Raw genomic sequence first — 19,102 nt, 5'->3', positions numbered from 1 at the left:
GCAGCCATCCAAACATAAAAAGATTTGAACATAATGACTTTTAAGTTTGTCACCGTCTTCTTATTAAAAAAAAGTTTGTCACCGTCCTCTCACAGTCTTTGGAGTTCGCGCATTGCGTTCTCTCCAAATATACCACATTATGTATAGTGGAATTGTCTTCCAAACTTCTATATTGTAATGTCTTCCAAACTGTTCTCTCCAACAAGCCAACAACTCCACTACCCATTGAGGCATGACTTACTCTATTTCGAATAGATGGAAGATCGATTCCCAGAAGTCTCTCGCTACTTTGCAATGGAGAAAAAGATGATTAATGATTTTTTTTTGCTTTTCTTACACATACAACAACAATTCACCACTATGATATGCCTCTTTCTCAAATTATTCATAATGAGAATCTTCCCTAAAGCTACCCTCCATACAAAGAATGCCACCCTCGAAGGAGACGTATTCCTTCAAATGCTTTTCCATGGAAAGGGAGAGCCATTGGGGTGAATCCGTGCATTGTAAAATGATTTGACCTCAAAACCTGCCTTTTGGAAGGTATCTAACAAATCTCATCCTCACCGCCTCATTCCAATGTGAGATAATACAAAAGATAAAAGAACGAGGTAATCGAATCCACCTCCCAATTAGTTGATTTGATAAAGGTTTTAAAGTCTCGCTCACTTAGCCACAAATCCTCCCAGACTTCTCAAACTGTGTCGGATTGTCTCTTGGATGTCGATACCAGTCTTCCTTCCTGTTCTAGAGAGGATTCCAATGAACCATCGAGTTTGTGTCTTCCAGCTGTTCAGGAAGACCCTGTACACATCTCCCGCAGGGAAGGAAGCAACATGCCTAGGGGAAACATCTTTGCTCCTCCTGCGTCGATCATATCAGTGTCTAGGTCTTCTCATGACAGCATAGAGGGTATTCCCTCAAAACCCCAGACGAGTAAGGTGGTGCCTTCATAATGGGTTAAATGACCCATGTATAGACTACAAAATTCCTGGGAATTTCTTATGAAGGTCCTAAGCAGGAGGCTTCGAATATATTTTCTGCTATTGAATCCAGACGCAAAGAGCACTCCATGTCTCCGAGACCTCTCAAAAAAGTTTCAGGGAGCAGGGTGAAAGGGGTAAGAGAACTCATCAACTTATCAAGCTCAGTGTACTACGACTATAGTAGAAACCTGTCCAAAACCCGTCCTTGGATTTGTGGCAAGGCTTCCACCCCACTAGGAAAAATCTTTAGCTGGAATGTTAGAGATCTTAACGATGCAGGGAAAAGACTTAGCACCACCAATTTTTTGAAAAGTTGGATGCCTAATGTAGTATGTCCCATTCAACCTATGTGGGTATTCTCATAGTTCATTTCAGAACAAGGGTTGATGGATTTACCATTGACTAGAGGTTCTTTACTTGGTCCTCCCCCTTTTTTTTATGTCCAGGATTGATAGATTCTTAGCCTCTCTTTGGGAAGAGCATTTTTCAGACTTGATTCAGTGCTGACTTCCTCGTCCTTTATTATATAATTTTCCATTATTGCTTGATTGTGGAGGTATGACTAGAGGTTCAGGCTCATTTAAATTTGAGAACATGAAGGTAAAAGTAGAAGGTTTTGTAGAGTTAGTCAAACAGTGGTGGGATTCATATCTGTTCTTCGGCACTCCCTGTTATGTTCTAGCTAACAAATTAAAGCAGCTGAATTTGATTTGAATCATTGGAACAAGGAGGTTTTTTGAAATGTAGAGGTGAGGAAGAAAGCTTTGCTGGAGGAGATCTCATTTCTTGATGGTTTAGAAGATGAAAGAGAGTTGGCAGATGAGGAGAGAGTGAGTGAAAAGGTGAAAAAATTGACTTGGAGAAAGTGGCTCTTATGTAAGAAATCAGTTGGAGACAGAAATCAAAGGCGACTTCACAAAAAGAAGGGGATCACAACACCGGTTTTTTCCATCGTCTTGCCAATTCTCATAGAAGAAACAACTTTATCTGCAATCGTTGTATTGAAGGTAGTGTTACTTCCTAGCAAGAGGTGATCAAAGATACAATCACTTAGTACTACAAGAATCTCTTTATCGAAACAGCTCCTTGACATCTCAAATTAGATGGTTTGCAGTTTCTTTGTTTAGATTCTACAGAAATGGTTTGGTTGGAGAGACCGATTCAGAGGAGGTTCGTCAAGCTTTGCTTAGTAAGGATAAAGACAATGCGCCGGGCCCTGACGGCTTCACTATTGCTTTTTTTTTTTTTTTCATTGTTGTTGGTCTAAAGTGAAAGCTAATCTTACGAGTGTCTTTCATAACTTCCATTAGCATTAGAGGTTTGAGAAGAGGCTAATCTTATTGCTCTCATCCTTAAGAAGATTGGACAGCTAGAGGTAAGGGACTTCAACCTATCAGTTCGGTGGGGAGTGTTTATAAGATCTTGGCAAAAGTTCTTGCTAGTAGGTTGAAACAAGTGTTGGGTGCGCTTATTTCAAACAGCCAGAATGCATTTATTGGGAGGAGGCAAATTCTAGACTCGGTACTTATAGCCCAACGAGTGCTTGGACAGCAAGACGAGTTCAGGAATTCCTGGTGTTTTGTGCAAAGTAGACCTGGAAAAGGCTTATGACCATGTCAATTGGATTTCCTCTCTTATCTCTTGAGGTGTAGTGGGTTTGGTACTAAATGGAGGAAGCGGATTTCTGCTTGTATTTCCACGGCTTGCTTTTCCATCCTGATCATTGGTAGCCTACATGGCTTCTTTGGAAGTTCTCGGGGCCTTCGCCAAGGGGACCCTCTCTCACCCTTTCTCTTTGTGTTAGTCATGGATGCTCCCAATATGATGCAATGGGCCTTTGGCACAATTTTACAGTGCTTGCTAACTAAATTCTTGTACTTGATCAACCTGTTTCTAGAGGATTGCTTGTTAGCCTTTTTTATAGGCTGGGCACTGGTCGATCAGTTATTGGGTTTTGCTGTATGGCATGTAGCCTCTTTTAAATGAATAACCTGCAATTTCTTTATGGTGTAGTCCGTTTTTTTTTTCCCAAGAACTAGGGAATAAAATATAGTTACGTAATTGTTTATCTGAACCAATGTGGTTTGCAGGCCAAGAATAAAGATCCCTGCCTTTGTAATGATGCCAATTGCACATTTGGTGGATTGTACATATAGGCTGTTAGGTCCATATGGGATGAAGGTTCCACAGTTGACACCTTCAAGAATAAGACTCCTCACTTGCAGCAGATCTTTCAATTGTTCGAAAGCAAAGGATCTACTTGGCTACACACCCATCGTATCACTTCAGGTTCTATCATTTTTCATGACAAAGATAAATAAGTTGCTCCCAAAAAATAAAAACGGAAAAAAGAAGCAGAAAAGTAGCATATATAAGGATTCACCATATGAAAATATTTTCTTGATTGTTTTAAATCAGTTAGGTGTCTTCGGTAGGGAATTATTTTCTTGATTGTTTTAAATCTAGTTTAATTATTTGTATTTGATGATTTGTATAAGGATTCACCAAATCTGTTTAGTTTATATCATGTTCTGCTGCATTCCCATGAGTTTTATGGCCCTGTGGTTTACCTGTAAACTCAACTTCAAGGATTTGCCCTATGAAATGTGGGCCCTTCTAATCTTTCTGGTCTCAACCCTCTAAATGATTTATTTCGGATGGTTGATGCAAATTTAAATGCCCATAAGGATTCTTCCCCTCTATGTTTAGACTATTTTAGGTTTAATTTTGTGCTCTGGGTCTTATGTACATAATGTGGCTTTGAACTGGATAGTATTGGTTGATGGGCAGTTATCAATCGCATTAATAAAGGTCTATTCACCCGTATAATCTAAGTGCAAATTCTTGTATAGGTAGCATTCTTTTAACATTAGATTTTATCTTTCTGCAGGAGGGTCTAAAGAGGACAATTGAGTCATACTCGCACTTGAGGGCTGAACGACTACCCAAAAGAGAAGGGCCTTCTAAAGCTTCCATATATCTTGGAAGGGGAAGGGGTATGAATCGTCAATTTAATGTCATTATTTTATATATCTGGCTGTGTTACATTTCCCTATGTTATACTCTTGGGTGTTTTCTTACAGTATGTTGTAGAATGCAATCATCCAGGGCCTTGTACAAATCAAATGATGGATGCCTCTTGCACTGCCCTAGCCAACTACTATACTGATTAGGTGTCTATTTAGTTAAGGCTGACAGGCCCTGATTGGCACGCTGTATATAGAGGGTTGTTTTGGATTGGATTATATTGTCCAATCATGTTCTTGGGATACACCTGGATTGGATTGAATAAAAATAATAATTGGTATGTTTTCTTTTTGATGGTTGGCTGGAAGCTTGAGTGATCGGTGGGGAAAAGATGATATTGAAAAAAGAAAACTTATTGGTGGTTTTTCACTGTCAAGCTTAAGTAAGCAATGTTTGGATGTTGGCAGCAAGCTTGAGTTGGTGGCAATTTTGAGACCATCGCTGGTGATCTCAGGTAATCACAGTGTTTGGGCATATGACAAGGAACACATGTTATCCCCATTACCGTAATACCACCTCCCCCCACGGTATTGTCATATACGTTGTATGGGGTACTAAAAAGATCAAAAGGGTATTATATTCAATCCAATTGCACAAGCTTAGATGTTAATACTTTTGTCCAACCGAACCTCTATTAAGTATTTTTTTTTTCATCTCAAGATGACATAACTAATGACCTTAAATTAGGGGATCTGAAGGCTGCAAGATGGACAGGCCGAGTTTAAGGAGGTTGCAATTGAGTTGATAAGAAAGAGTATAAAATTTGTTTCCAACATATAGACACGCAACACTCATATGCATATGACAATGTATGTTTGTACGCACAAGTGGTAGTGGTAGGATACGGCCTTCCCCTTCCATGAGCTAAACCTAAGTGCTTCCTCCTTTCAAGTGGACAGAGGTATTACTTTATACAAGGATTGGTGGTATAAACATATTTTGTTGTATTCAAAATGCAACATGGGAAGATTGTTGACAATTGACATTGTATGATGGTTTATTATTCTCCTTTCTAATTGTAAAATATAGGCATTTGCAAAAGAGAGTATATTTTGGCCTTCACCTTATGTTACTATTTATAAAAGCAAAATACATCATTCTAAAGGAGAGGACAGTTGGTACAATAGGGACACCGAAGCCTCTCCTTAAAGCGAGATACACTAAACTTCTTTGGGAAGACTGCCTTCAAAGTCTGATCCCCACCACACACTTCATGCCAAAATATGATCTTAGAATCATCACCCACCTCAAATTTAATAAATCTAGGAGAATTCTCCCCACCCCCTCATAATATTTTTCCACACGCTAACCTCGAAAGACCCAATAACCGCATTAGAACACCCACCCTCCCCATATGTTGTTGTATTTAACTTACACAACTGATCTCCACAAAGCCTCTTTCTCTATGGCATAATGCCATAATTACTTCCCCAAAAGAGTTCGATTCAACAAAAACAAATTTCTAACCCCCAAACCACTTGACGATATCAGAGTACAAATCTTTGACCAACTTAATCTTCTCTCCATCTTCATTTAATACCGTATGTTTAACAAGTATAGGTAAAAGATAGTTATGGTGATGCAAGTGCATTCTCTCGGCAGAGGAAAGGTAAGGCTCACGTGTTGTAGAAGGGTGTGCTTCTTGAGGGTTCGGGTTTAAAGGCTTTTGGTTTTTGAGGGTTTGTTGGGTTTCTTTCTTTTTGTGGGTTGCTTCGCCTGCTCTTGTGTGTACTTCCTGTGTACTTAGGAGTGTCTTACATTTTTTTAATAAAATTTTATTACTTATAAAGAAAAAACAAATATAGGAACCTTTTTGGATTGTATCTTGATCTTTATTTAATTCCATATTTTGTCCGTAATTACACTATTATTGTTCTTCTTTCTTATTTGCACAACTTCGAAAGTAAAATAGGTAAAAGATAGTTATGTTACACCTTATAAGGTAATTTGTTTTGCATCATTAATAAAAACTAGGGAAAAATATAAAAAAGCTCCCTAAACTAGTAACCAATTTTAAAATAGCCCCCTGAATTTCAAGTGCACTAATGTGACCCATCAAACTACCAAAGTGTGCCAAAAATGTCACTTTTGTCGAAATATTCATATAATACCCTTATTCTCTTAAAACCTAAAATAAAAAATAATAAAAAAAAACTTTTTTTTTTTAAAAAAAAAGAAATTTTAGAAAACTATTAAAAAAGGGGTGGCTTCCAATTAAAATTTTTTAATTTTTTAAGTTTTTAATTTCTTTAAATTTTTTAGTTTATATATATATGGGAACGACGACGTCATCCAACGAAAACATAATGATGGGGATGAGGGCGCCATGTGCCTCCAACCCCGACCTATAGGTAACAACTTAAGTGTGCAATCCCAAGTGCAGGTTGTCGCGAAGTAGTAAATTCTTTGGAGTCCGAGTGTTGAACCACAGGGATTTGGGAAACAAAAAGCACTAACAAAATTAGATTAGGAAAAATCTATGACAATTGATTTGGTTGAATGATTTTATAAAATGCAATAAAAGATATAGGGGAAACAATAATTAAAAGAAACTGCTAAGGCATTGGGGTTTTACTTTTAACAAAACCATAATATTTATTCTTTAACTCATTTTATAACTCAATTGAGAGGCAGCTAAGGAGTGCATCAAATCGGAAAATAGAGCCGTGATCATATAGAGAAAATATCATTGTCCTGTTGTAGAACTAGTTGAGGAAAAGGAAAAGAGAAGGAAGAAAAGAAAGAAAAAGGAAAGAAAGCGAAGGAGAAAGGCTCCTGCTGTTTGTTAATTTCTAAGCTCTGATACCATGTAAAGTATAGGGATTTTTAAAACAGAGGCATGTTATTTTTTAGTCCTCACCATATGTTCCTATTTATAGAAGAAAAATACATCATTCTAGAGGGAAGGACAGCTGGTACAATAGGGACACCTCATTTTCAAACATTTATAAATCATTTCACTAGCTTTATGTTTTACAAACCAACATGTAGCATACTCACCGAGACATGTTGGAAATGAGCGCTTATATTCTTGTCAAGTTTATATATTCTAATCCAATGTGTTTGAGCATCCAGGGTGAACATAAAGATATTTATCATATGGGACTTTTAATTTTTTTTTTCTTCTTTTACCACGACATTGTAAGCAGCTGACACATTGTGATTGAAGTCGTAATATACATCTATATCTATGTGTTGATGAAGTGACCCATTTGCCTCTATTCCATTTGCAGTTGCTGACACGTTACTCTGGAGGGATAAAAAGCAGACTCTTACTGCTTTGTTAGTTTTGGTTGCAATTTACTGCAACTTTGTAGCATCTGGATTTACCCTCTTGAGTGCCCTTTCAAAGCTTCTCTTGGTGACATCAATGTTCTTGTTTATCCATGGCATTTTACCAGGAAAGATGTATGTCTGACTATTCTCTTATTCTGACATGTCTATATGCTAATGAACATGCACACTGCTGTTAACATGTTTCGCCCATAGACCTGATTAATATGTTATGAATTGATGGGAGGCTTTCAGAAGCATTGAAATAATGATACTAAGTTTGGTGCTAATTATAAACGTGTCTGCCATTGCAGAATGGGATATACAATTGAGAAAATACCTGGATCTTGCTTTCACTTGTCAGAAGAAATGTCGATAAGGGTTGCTTCGTCTGTGGCCTTATCTTGGAATGCTGCTGTTACTGTTTTAAAATATCTGTCGAAGGGGAATGACTGGATTCTGTTCCTTAAGGTATTTGCCATTCTCTGCATGTTTCCGCGCTGTTTATGGCTCTTAAGTTATGCATTTTTTTGGTGGTACCGAATTAGTTTCTACTTCTTTTTGTTTTCTTGACAATTATTAAAATGAAGGGTTCAACTTAATACCCAGGGAGTGCAAAAGGACCTTTTAAAGAGCGACAATTAAATTCTTCGTTGTCCAAACAATCCAAAAAAGGAGGAAAAAACAGTCTGCCCAGCACAGTCATCCAGTGAGAGCGATTTTGAAAACTTAAGCTGAAGTTCAGTAACTTCACAATTTCCATTGATGCATTGTCTTATGATCTGTAAAATTGACGGAGGATCCAACAGGTTTTGGATGATACTTATTCCTAAAAACTTCCATAAGTTAAAGTTGTGTTTCAAATTATGTTATTTAGCATATAAAAGTAAACTAACGTAGGACAAGGAGTACCATTTAGAAAAAAGAATAAAGAAAGACAGCGTTGTCAGAAGAATTTTGTATGCTCTAAAACTAAGCACTGGTTTAATGCAGGAAAAGTGGCAAGTATGATTTTATTCTTATAAAGTACCTTGTCAGATGGTTTTTGGTTGTATTTTGTCATTTTTTCTTTTTTTTTTTTTGGGGGGGGAGAGGGGGGAGGTGATTCTATCCCAAAAAGAGAGAAAACAAGGTCTGCTTGCTACTTGGACAATTTTGGCAACCTAGGAAAATGTCATTTCAAAAAGGAAACTATTGCTCCTAATGTCCAGAAATATTTAGGGAAAATCAACTGCCCCTTACCAATTTATAACATTTTCTGAGCTGTCGTCCAAATCTTTCCTTATAATATACTAGATTTGATCTTTCATAGACTCCAACTAATACGAAAACTGGTCTCACATAATAAGTATGTCTGTTTGAAGACATTTTTTCCTGCATAATATGCTGATATACAGTTGATGCATATCTGGTAGAAATTTAAGATGATAATTGGAACCACAAAGATTGATGGAGCTAGCCAAAGTTTTTTTTTTGCTGATGAATTAGTCATTTCATCCAACCAAAAGAAGTACAAGAGGTGAAATCACAGTACAAAAGATACTAGCAGTAGAAACTTCAGTCAAATCGTAAAACTCCTCTGCACATCAAATACAGAAAAATGAATTCTCACAAACTACAAAAACCCTATTCCAGATGGAATTTGTAACACTCCTGCTTGTAGCAAGTCTCAACCTCACAGCAGTCATAATGTTTTGAATCAGGCATTCCTCGGATTTTATATACCAGCATGTAAGCTAGAATTTCTGTGAAGCCAGATAATAAACATTTGCTGAGCGGCAGTTTACAGAGTATTTGTAAAAGTCTCCCTTTCAGGATCCATTTGTTTTTGTCGTCCAAGTGGACTTGGATGATGATAAGTCACTACTCTTTACTCTGATGTTTAGATCCTTTCTTTCTTTTGTTTTCCTTCCTGCATTCTTTTAATGTTTTAATGAATTTGCTTTACTTATAAGAAAATGTGTTCTTTTAATGAATACGCATTGGAAATCACCACCATGCTTTTATTTGTACATACCATTCATGATGAGGCACACCATAGCCACCTAAAAAGAGGAGATGTGTAATACACTGCTTCTGAGGCCCCCTTGTTAACGTTTGTTTATTGTGTAAATAATGCAAATTCGAGTTTGGTTCCAACTTGTTTTATGCCTATATTTTTTTGTTCATTTCAGCAATTCTGATGGGGGTTCTTGATTCAATTTGGCTGATACTTTTCTCTGCTTGTCTAATATATTAGGTTGTTCTCTCACTACTGCTTCTTAGCTTCCTCGGAGCCATTTCACTTCATGGCTTTTTTGTTATAGGTTTGCTCTCTCTCTCTCTCTCTCTCTCTCTCTCTCTCTCTCTCATGCGCATGTGTGAGTGGCTATTGGAGAAAAAAAAAATTCAGTGTTTGAATGGTAAAAACAGTTATCCTAAACTTTGTCAAACAAGGCCTTGTCCAAAATTTCTGGGAGAGCTTGAAAAAAAGGCTGTAAATGAATCTGATTGGATGGTCTTGAGGGAAACCTGTCAGATTGTTGGATAAAAGAATATGTAGCAAATGTCATAAAGTTTTGTAATTGTTGGTTCTTACTCCATTTGGCGACTTAGGTTGCTTTTTATTTAGTCATTGAGACTTGAATATGAGCTTCACTTAGGTTGCTTTTGTTGTTTTTGCAGGTCTTCCTGCTGCCTTTGTAGCCTTCTTTATATATGAGAAAAAAGAGCAGGAAATTGATGCTATGGTTTTGGAAACTCTCTCTCTTGGACGCAAATTAAAATGCAAAATTGTCGGAAAATTTGCTACTTCCAAGAAGATTGACAGCTAGTAGCGCAAATTTTATTTGCTAAGACGTGGTGCTAGGATTGTCTGTTTCCTTGTTTGGACAAATGTCTTTCCTTGGGATAAAGTGAAGTACAGAGCCATTTGCCTGATATTTTGATGATTTGAGAAAGGGCATTGGCATGTCAATGCTGTGTGAATTGAGTTCTATTTGTGTCAGGCTTTGAGAATTCTCTAGAAAATATGAGGTGCTTGATATGCTTGTGCACCTGATGATGATTCCTCTCCTTTTTGGCGCTCTTCTTGCACACCCCCTTCTCTTCCCAATTGATTTGTAATAATTTTGTTTCAGCTACATTGCGTTTTCTTACAGTATAACTTACCATCTTACTTTTATTTTGACGAAAGATAATGCTTTGATGAAATATTTGGATTTTGCTTTTTCTTCTAGTTTTCTGTTCTCCTAAATCATGTTTTACGTCATGTTTCGTTAAGTAGCTTTAAGAAATATTTTCAAAAGCACTATCGCGAAAAAAAAAAATATATCTCCGAAGATTTATCATCGTCTCGATAGATATTGTAGATTGATGGGGAATTCCATAGCTCTGTCAACCTAGTTAATGAGCCATTTGGTGCCCAAACTTTAGCCCAAAGAACCCACCCAATTGCAAGCACGTCTACCTAGGGCCGTATTCGTGCCCTATTCGTCTCAAACCAACTGTCCCAAGGAGAATATTCACCTTTTTTATTTTTTATTTTTTCCTTAAAAAAGGGGGGGGGGGGGGGGGGGGGGGCGTGGAATTTGGTCATTTTGACATCTTCCGTTAAGATTTAACAAAAAAATCTTAATGTGAGAGTAAAATTAAAGGAGGTTGAAAAATAGAATACCTATATTACAACTTTTGAAAATTTGGCGGTGACATTGCAAACTTGTCACACATTGAGATTGTGAAAAGGGGCCCAAAAAAAAAAAAAAAAATGAAAAAAGACAACCGTAAGACGTAGGGATCTACTGCATTTTGTGCACCTGCATGTGTATGATTGATTTATGCCATTAGTTTAATTGGACTCGACCTATGACAGTTTAATGTGGTTGAATAAAGTGAAATTTTTGTAAGTATCTATATCCTTCTTTCGTTTTTATAGGAAAAAAAAATGTAAAATTAGTCATTGTAGTTAGCATAAATTACAAATTGCTCAATGTCATATCAAAATGAATTCAAAGTTTCATGTGGTATGCTAAAAAAAAAAAATTTAGTCCATGGAGTCAAATTCCGTTAAAACATTTAATGGATTCTGTTAGGTGTCACGTCAGCGCAAAAAAAAGGACGACACGCGCCACTCTTAAAAATTACAAAAAAATACAAATAAAAAATTATTTTAAACAAATTGAAAAAAGAAAAAGAAAAAAAGAAAAAAATGAAAGGGGTGGTTGCCGGTTCTTTTTGGGGTCACAAGCCACTTCTAGAGGTGGCTGGGGGTGGTGTGCGACCACCCCAAGTTTGATCTAGGGATGATCGAAGGCCACTCCCACTTCTGGGATGGCCATGCGCCACCACTAGAGGTTGCCGGGGTGGCGTGCGGAATCCCAAAAGAGGTGGCTGCCAGTTTTTCCTTTTTTTTTTTTTTTTAAATATATATTTTCTTAAGTCATATATATATATATATATATATATTTATTTATTTATTAAGAGTGACACATGTCATTTTATTGGTGCTAATGTAGCACCTAACGGAATCTGTCAAATGCTTTAATGGAATTTGACTTTAGGGACTAAACTATTTTTTTTTTTTTTTTTTACATACCCTAGGGCCATCTGAATTCACGTTGATACGACAAATCGATTTATAATTTAGGCCAACCACATAGATTGATTTTATATTTTTTTCATTTTTATATGTTGAGAGCTGATACATGGGGGACTGTTTTTCGTCCCCCACAAATGATTTTCGTTATATGTCACTAGTTGATTGTGACTCGTGAGTGGTTGGTTATGAGGGAGATAGTAGTTGTTGTGATACCCTAAAAAGTTAGTTAGGTGTGTGGATTATAAAGACACTCAATAACGTTAACTACTAGTCTACTATGGTGGTTTCTTACAGATTGAGATCCCATGTAATACCTAAAAAGTGAGAAAGAAACATGTAGAAATAAAAACAACTTTCGAAACGAAGGGGACTAAACAGAAATAAGATAAATTCACTAAAGAAAAGGACGATCCAAACAAAATTAACGAAACAGAAGAGATTCGAATGAATGAAAAAAAAAAAACTAAGGATGAATTCCACTTCAAAGAGACTATAAAAATAGACCTATTTATGGAACTTTTTACCTAGATGGGAATCAAGAAAATTCGAAGTCAGAAATATTTAAAGATAAATAGGATAAAGAGATATTCCAATTTGAAGGTGCAATAACAATTTTTTGGAAATGAACAGTCTAAATCATGATAACAATGCAAAAAAAAAAGAAAAAAATTGGAAGGTGACCTTTTGGTGTGTGTTGGGGGCAGCTGAACCAAGAGTGGTTCGGCCACCCAACATCATGTTTAAAAATCTAAACTTGTTAACCTTATAATTTTTTTTTAATGAATAATTCAGATCTTATTGAGGAAAAAAAGAGCTAAACCCTCGTACATGAAAAAATATACAAGAGAGACTTAACCCTTTAAGCTGTAACAACCTTGTTAATCTTATCATTAATTCGAATTAAAGAGTTGTCCTTTAATACCATAAAATTCAGTATGTTACTAAAATTATACTCTACAAGTAGAGAGGCTAAGTGCTCAAAACTTTTCTAAAACACTGACAACTTTTTTTGATAAATAGTTGAAATTTTACAAAAAGCGAACGAGTACAACCTGAGTACATAAGAAATATACAAGAGAGATATCTAAACAAAAAGATTATTATTTATTTATTTGAAGAAAATCCTAAAAGCGAGAAGAACGAAGACAAACAACCTTAAACACCAAGAAGTATATACATAGTTAAATGAAACATATCCTACTCCCCACTTTGTTGGTGGTGTCCATACCCATACTCCAACATTCCTCGGACGCTCAATGCAGAACATTTCTGCTGTCTCATCTCTATTCCTCCCTTCACCAAATCCTGGGATGCAATATGGAGAGGAATGCTCATTTCCCCTTCCTCGCCCACAAAAACATTCCCACTTATCATCTCCTTTCCACACTCAAAATCACCAACAATCTCATCCCCACAACCTTGGCCTTCCATTCCGTGCATTATGACATTTGTTGTTGACGTGAGTGCAGTTGAAGCCAATGTTTGATCCACACTTTGTTGTAAGTCGGCAATAATTTGTGCCCATAAAGGGCAAAGTCAAGTAAGAACCCTTAGCAATGGGAGGCCCGTTCTGCAACCTGAAAATATTTTCAGATAACCAAGGAAAATAACCTTTACGAGGTGTAAAATGGTTTACGTTTCTCATTTGCATAAACCATTTTTTGCCTCACTCTCACACCCGCGGGATAGGTAATTATGAGAGAACTCTTTATGTTATGGGACATACTTGCCTAAATAGGTCTTGATTTGTTCAAACGGGTCCTACAAGGACCCTTTCACAATTGCCTACCCAAATTGCAAGCAAGATGGCCATGCAAATGCAGTCGCATTGAATTTCAAACTTACTCTCAAAAGCCTTCCTACTCTCACACACTCTCTTCCTCCTCATCTCTGTTAGAAAATATATTGATACCGTATATTACGGTACTCTCCATATAGATGTTAGAGAATATAACGATACCGTATATTACGGTACTCTTCATATACTGTAGGATTTGAATTAATACTCATTAATTGTAATTGATTATAATCAAATCAGATTTGAATACATTTAATTCTGATTTGATTTGTAAAAGTCCATGGGCTTTACTCTCTCTCAAAAGATGCCTTAGGAAAGGGGGATACTTAACACGCCCCCTCACGTGTGGCACTATTGTCCAATCACGTGTATTGCATCAGAGTGGCAGCGGGAGGGAAGGCTCAATCCTCTCTCTAAGATGCCTTAGGAAAGGGGGAAAAAGCCCTAAGGCTACATTATGCTCTTATTGCTTGATTGATTTACAATACAAATTATTCCTATTTATAGGGATATAGAGAGAATACAATCAAATCAGAATTGAATGAATTCAAATCTAATTTGATTATAATCAATTACAATTAATGAGGATTAATTCAAATCCTACAATATATGAAGAGTACCGTAATATACGGTATCGTTATATTTTCTAACATCTATATGGAGAGTACCGTAATATACGGTATCAATATATTCTCTAACAATTTCCTCTTCGTTGTTTCTCTCTTCCTCGCAACTTCTCAAATTACATGAAAATATATGGGATATTTGGCAATTTTCCACACGAGCCAAATGCTAGAAAATGTTTTTCAAGTCATTTTTAAAGTTGCAAACAAACAGCAAAAAAAGCCTTATCTTTTTTTTTTTTTGAAAAAATGTTACTAGCTTTTCGACAAAAAAATATTTTATGCTGAAACAAACCGGCCCTGACTTTGAAAAAGAGAACCGTACGTACCTTAGTGGTGCTCTTCCTTTGCTCTCTTTCTATCTCAGCAATGAGGAACATTTCTGTTTCATAAGCCTACATTTGGAAGCAATTAGATGAGGTTTTTTATTTGTTTTTGGAACAGCTAGCTAGCCTTGTGCAAGAAAGCTATACCTGGGCATGGGACCTCCAGATTAATTGCATGAGATCTTCAATCGTTTGAAGGTTCTGCCTAAACTGATTCTCTATGACCTGCATACCATAAATTTCATGAGAAATGCTCATGCTGTTTCAGCCAATAAACCACAAAGAACAGACTCACTCACCCGTATGCCCTCATCTCCATAGACATCATCAACTTCAAGTATATTAAACAATTGAGCGTCTTTCGCTGTTACGATGATTCCACTTCCCGAACCAAACCAATCGCGCTTTCTAGCAAGTGCATTTAATTGGTCCAACTTATTCACATCATCAAGAACTGCAAGAATCCTTTTGCTGCCTAGTTCCTTTTTTATCATTGTGGTTCCGCTTTCAACGTTGTCTATGTTCAAATTGTCTTCCCTTAGGATATCAGAAAGGAAATGTTTTTGTAAAGCAAGTAGTCCACCTGGTTCTTCTGCAATTATGCTTACATTGGAAAGGAAACTGCTGCCTTTCAAATCTCAGAAAATTTTGATTATAAACAGCTTTGGCAATCAATGTTTTGTCCATTCCAGAGATGCCTATTATGAGAACATCATCTGATATGACAGTTAACAAGAGATTGAGGTACTGTTTACCAGAATCCATTCTAGACGGGAAGATCGAAGCACTCATGTGTGCATCTTGATGTCTGCCCATAACATGTTTCACAATTTCCTCGATGAATTTTGACTGATGCATGCCAAATTTGACCAAAACCAAAACATTGTAAACATCATTGAGCTACAACAGACAACACATCGGGGGATATACTCTAATAAGAAAACTGCATCCATAAATTTGTCAATTAATATGGAGAGTGTGTTAAGCAGCAGCCTCACCTGGATGAGGCAGAGCAAGACACAGATCAAACACAACTCAGCACAGCCAGCTCAACAGTAAATGATATATATCTTCAGATGAGCTTCATATGTCGAGATAACAGGATCATATTGTTAGAGTTGTAATTTTTGAATTTCATATTTGAATTTAGTTAGTTGTACATTGTAGATTAGATTGTAGATTTTTTTTTTTTTTGTTGGATGAATGAATTTCTATTAACAAAACAAAGAATACAACACGCTCTAGCAGAAAAATGCTAGAACCCCAGTTGCCATCAACACATCTTGCTACAACCAACATCCAGCCCAAAACAGCCAGAAAACCAGAGTGTCTGAGATTAAACACTCTAAATCAACAAACTATTCAGTATAAGAGCAACTACAATTCAAAATAAAAAACAACAGAAACTAACAGCAAAGCACATCAACTAAAAACCTGCAACCAGAGCAGAGAGTACTGACAGCACTCTTCAACTGCTACGATACAAAAAGTACTCCAATCCCCCAACTTCTATGCCAGCCGCAAACAAGCAGACACAAAACAATTCAGCAGCAACATAACAGTAGCTCTAAGCATCCAACAGCAATCAGATACCCCAACTTCCATTCTAAGTCAGAACATTTAGAAAGATGCCCCAATTTTTACAAATGGCCACATTTTCTTCATTTTTCTTGAATTTCCCCTTTCCCACAATTCTAGTCCTAACCTGCCAACATATTTTTGCAAGGTTTTTTCTTGGTTCCCATGTTTCATATTATTCCTATACCTCCAAATATTATAAACTGTAGAGCCCTGCCATTCCTTCATTCCTTTCCTTAGAATCTCTCATCCCAATCAGTAGGTATAGTAAACAAGTGGTCTCTACATCACAGCTTCTACAAAACAAGCATTTAACTTCACCTTCAACCCCCCACTTCAACAGATTAGATTGTAGATTATCATCTAGTTGTATGTATTTCAAATCTTCTGTAATATAAAAGATCTAACCACTAGCTTTGCCCCAGCAAACAGAGGAAAATATAAATATGCATGGAAATTGATAAAGAAGTACCAGCTGGCAACATTCTGCAAATCCCATCCTTGAGACAGAGTAGCAGCCTCTGTCAAAGCTGCCCTTCACTTCTCTAGCTTGCTTTCGGCCAAATTCCCTCCCCTGAAACGCTCTTCATGTGTGGCAAACGCTTCCGCAAAACTCCCAGGGTCAACAGGATCAACATCGTAAAAGAGAGGCAGAAGCAGCTGCCCAGCTTGGTTCTTGCACTCTACGATCTTCACCAGCTCGTCCAGGCACCACCCCGAATTCGCATAGTTTCTTGAAAAGACAATGACGGCAATCCTCGACATTTGGAAGGCTTTTAGCAGCTCGGACGCGATCTCTCCCCCTTTGTGGAGTTTGACGTCGTCTTTGAAGGTTGGAATGCCTGCCGCCTCCAAGGCCCTGTGTAGCTGCTGCGTAATGTTGTGGCGGGTGTCTTCGCCTCTGAAGCTCAAGAACACGTCGTGCCTGCACCTTGTGACGGCGGACAAGAAGGACAAGGATGACGAGTATACCCTTGTGAACGCCATAGATGTGGAGCAGAGTGGATGACACAATTGAAGTTGCAGCTCTGCTGGCATTATCACTGCTCTCCACCTTCCAAGTTCCGAAATTACACCACAGATAATATTTATACGCATTTTTTTAACACTATGTATGAATACTCGCATGTGTAACATACATGCATTTGGAATTCGTTTTGTATGTATCGTCCCATACCAAATATGAGTATATATATAAAGTGTGTAGAAATAACACATCCACATCTTACCCACAGCTTCTTCCTTCAAAGATTTTTTTTTTTTTTTTGGAGAAATTAAAAGATTAAAACTTCTTTAATTTTATAAGCTTGAGCTTTAAAGGTACATAATGATTTTACGTGGTAGTAAAGTAGCGATCCTAAACTTAAACCCTATTTTCGTTATATATATATTTTATTTCACACGTTAAAAAAATATTGAAGAAAAAATTTTATATACCCTTCAAAATATCATTCAAGTGACATGTTCTCTCCAAACTTTCAATTAGAATAATGTCCATTCAAACTAACAAAAATTGTCCAGACAAAAATATTCTTAATAAATTTTTAAAAAAATAATAAAAAATTTAAAATTTTACTTTTTTAAAGAAAAAAGTTCAAAGGTTTTTTTTTTTTTTTTTTTTTTTTTTTGAATTTAAAAATGTATGTTTGTCCTATTAAAACAATTTTAGGATATTTTTGTCTTCTTCTCTTGTTTAGAGACATTGATAATTTTTGATAATTTAGAGAAAATTTGTCACAATTAAAAGTTTAGAAGAATATTATCAATTATGTGATAATTTGAGAAGAATATGTAAACCTTTTCAAGTATTAAAATAAAATTTAAATAGTTATATTCATACCTTTGTATAAATTTATCTTTGGGAGAACTTTACAAAAGTGTACTGAACTATCATGCATTTTGATGGAAGGATATTGAACTATCATTTCTCTTGAGCCGGAGTTTTAAATTATCAAAAACCCTCACATGAGGGTATTCCCTCAAGATTCGATGTTAAAACCTGACGGAACCCCCATCACGTGCAATTTACTTAAGCAATACTACTTATTATGCTCCTCAAGAAACCACTCAAATACACATGAAGGACAATATAGTAATAATAAAATGTGGGGCCCACTCTCCCTTCACCTTGACCGGTGTAATAAAATGCGGACCCCACTATCTCTCGCGGTCTTCCTCTCCATTGCTATGCTCTTAGAACATTCCGATCAGATTTCCAATTATTTTCTCTAAATTTAGAGAAAATTTAGGAAATCAGACCACTTTTTGTTTTCTATTAAAAAACACCCTACAACAGCTTCCATTTATATTTCCCTATATATTAATATATGTTTTTTTTTTTTGTTTTTTTTGTTTTTTATTATTTTTTTTATCCTTTACTTCATTTTTTTTCTTTCCTTTTTAACTTTCCAGAAGCATCTCCTTCATTTTCTCCTTTTGTTCTCAATTTCTCTCTCTACAACGCAGAAAGCCAGAAACAAACTAGTGAAACCACCATGGACAGAGACCTTCGAACCATGAGATAAATGCGTGCTAGAGCTCACTACTGATGGAGATTTAAGGTTGAAGGATCCAAAAGAGCAAGAGAGAGGGCGGATAGGGACTTCCGAACAAGGTGTGGAGGTAAAACTCTACACAGAATCATTTCTATCAGTAAGCAGCCAACAGATTCTAATGGGTGTATTTTTTTTTTTCTTTTGCTCCCTTCATTTTGATGCAGAGATTACAGATAATGGACTCCGGGAATCTGGTTCAAGTTGACACATTGAATCGGATAAAATGGCAAAGTTTCAATTTTCCGACTGAACTTAATGCTCTGGGGCCAAAGACTCAACGTGGCCACTCGCTTGACTTCTTTCCCACGCAACTCAGATTCTTTCTACTCCTTAGAAATTCATTACAACAAGATTGCTTTG

General features: G+C 36.6%; 3 protein-coding genes across 4 annotated transcripts in view; 1 reads left to right on the top strand and 2 right to left on the bottom strand.

The window, feature by feature from the left end:
- LOC133861622 (3beta-hydroxysteroid-dehydrogenase/decarboxylase) overlaps positions 1-10,496 on the top strand; it is a 29,759-nt gene extending 19,263 nt beyond the window's left edge. The window contains exons 7-12 of one of the 2 annotated variants that reach the window (XM_062297411.1): positions 3,077-3,275; positions 3,877-3,982; positions 7,247-7,421; positions 7,601-7,757; positions 9,526-9,592; positions 9,951-10,496. In XM_062297411.1, coding sequence (XP_062153395.1) covers positions 3,077-3,275; positions 3,877-3,982; positions 7,247-7,421; positions 7,601-7,757; positions 9,526-9,592; positions 9,951-10,099 — 853 coding nt within the window. In that variant the 3' untranslated portion in view covers positions 10,100-10,496. Of the gene's footprint in view, positions 1-3,076; positions 3,276-3,876; positions 3,983-7,246; positions 7,422-7,600; positions 7,758-7,895; positions 8,093-9,525; positions 9,593-9,950 lie in introns of those variants that run through there. The other variant, XM_062297412.1, reaches the window with a different exon arrangement.
- A 2,552-nt stretch (positions 10,497-13,048) lies between these two features.
- Positions 13,049-14,843, bottom strand: LOC133859664 (uncharacterized). Its single transcript, XM_062295151.1, has 3 exons — positions 14,757-14,843; positions 14,614-14,678; positions 13,049-13,384 (listed from the first exon to the last, which is right to left on the bottom strand). Exons 1-3 carry the CDS (start codon positions 14,838-14,840, stop codon positions 13,060-13,062), a joined length of 474 nt encoding a protein of 157 aa, XP_062151135.1. The 5' UTR covers positions 14,841-14,843; the 3' UTR covers positions 13,049-13,059.
- Positions 14,844-16,679: 1,836 nt separating this feature from the next.
- Positions 16,680-17,285, bottom strand: LOC133860349 (TMV resistance protein N-like). The gene has a single exon (XM_062295974.1). It carries the CDS (start codon positions 17,283-17,285, stop codon positions 16,725-16,727), a length of 561 nt encoding a protein of 186 aa, XP_062151958.1. The 3' UTR covers positions 16,680-16,724.
- Positions 17,286-19,102: the final 1,817 nt, after the last annotated feature.

The sequence above is a fragment of the Alnus glutinosa genome, chromosome 2 (assembly GCF_958979055.1).
Source record: "Alnus glutinosa chromosome 2, dhAlnGlut1.1, whole genome shotgun sequence".
NCBI lineage: Eukaryota > Viridiplantae > Streptophyta > Magnoliopsida > Fagales > Betulaceae > Alnus > Alnus glutinosa.
Note: the sequence above shows the minus strand (reverse complement) of the source record. Positions and strands in the feature narration are given on the sequence as shown.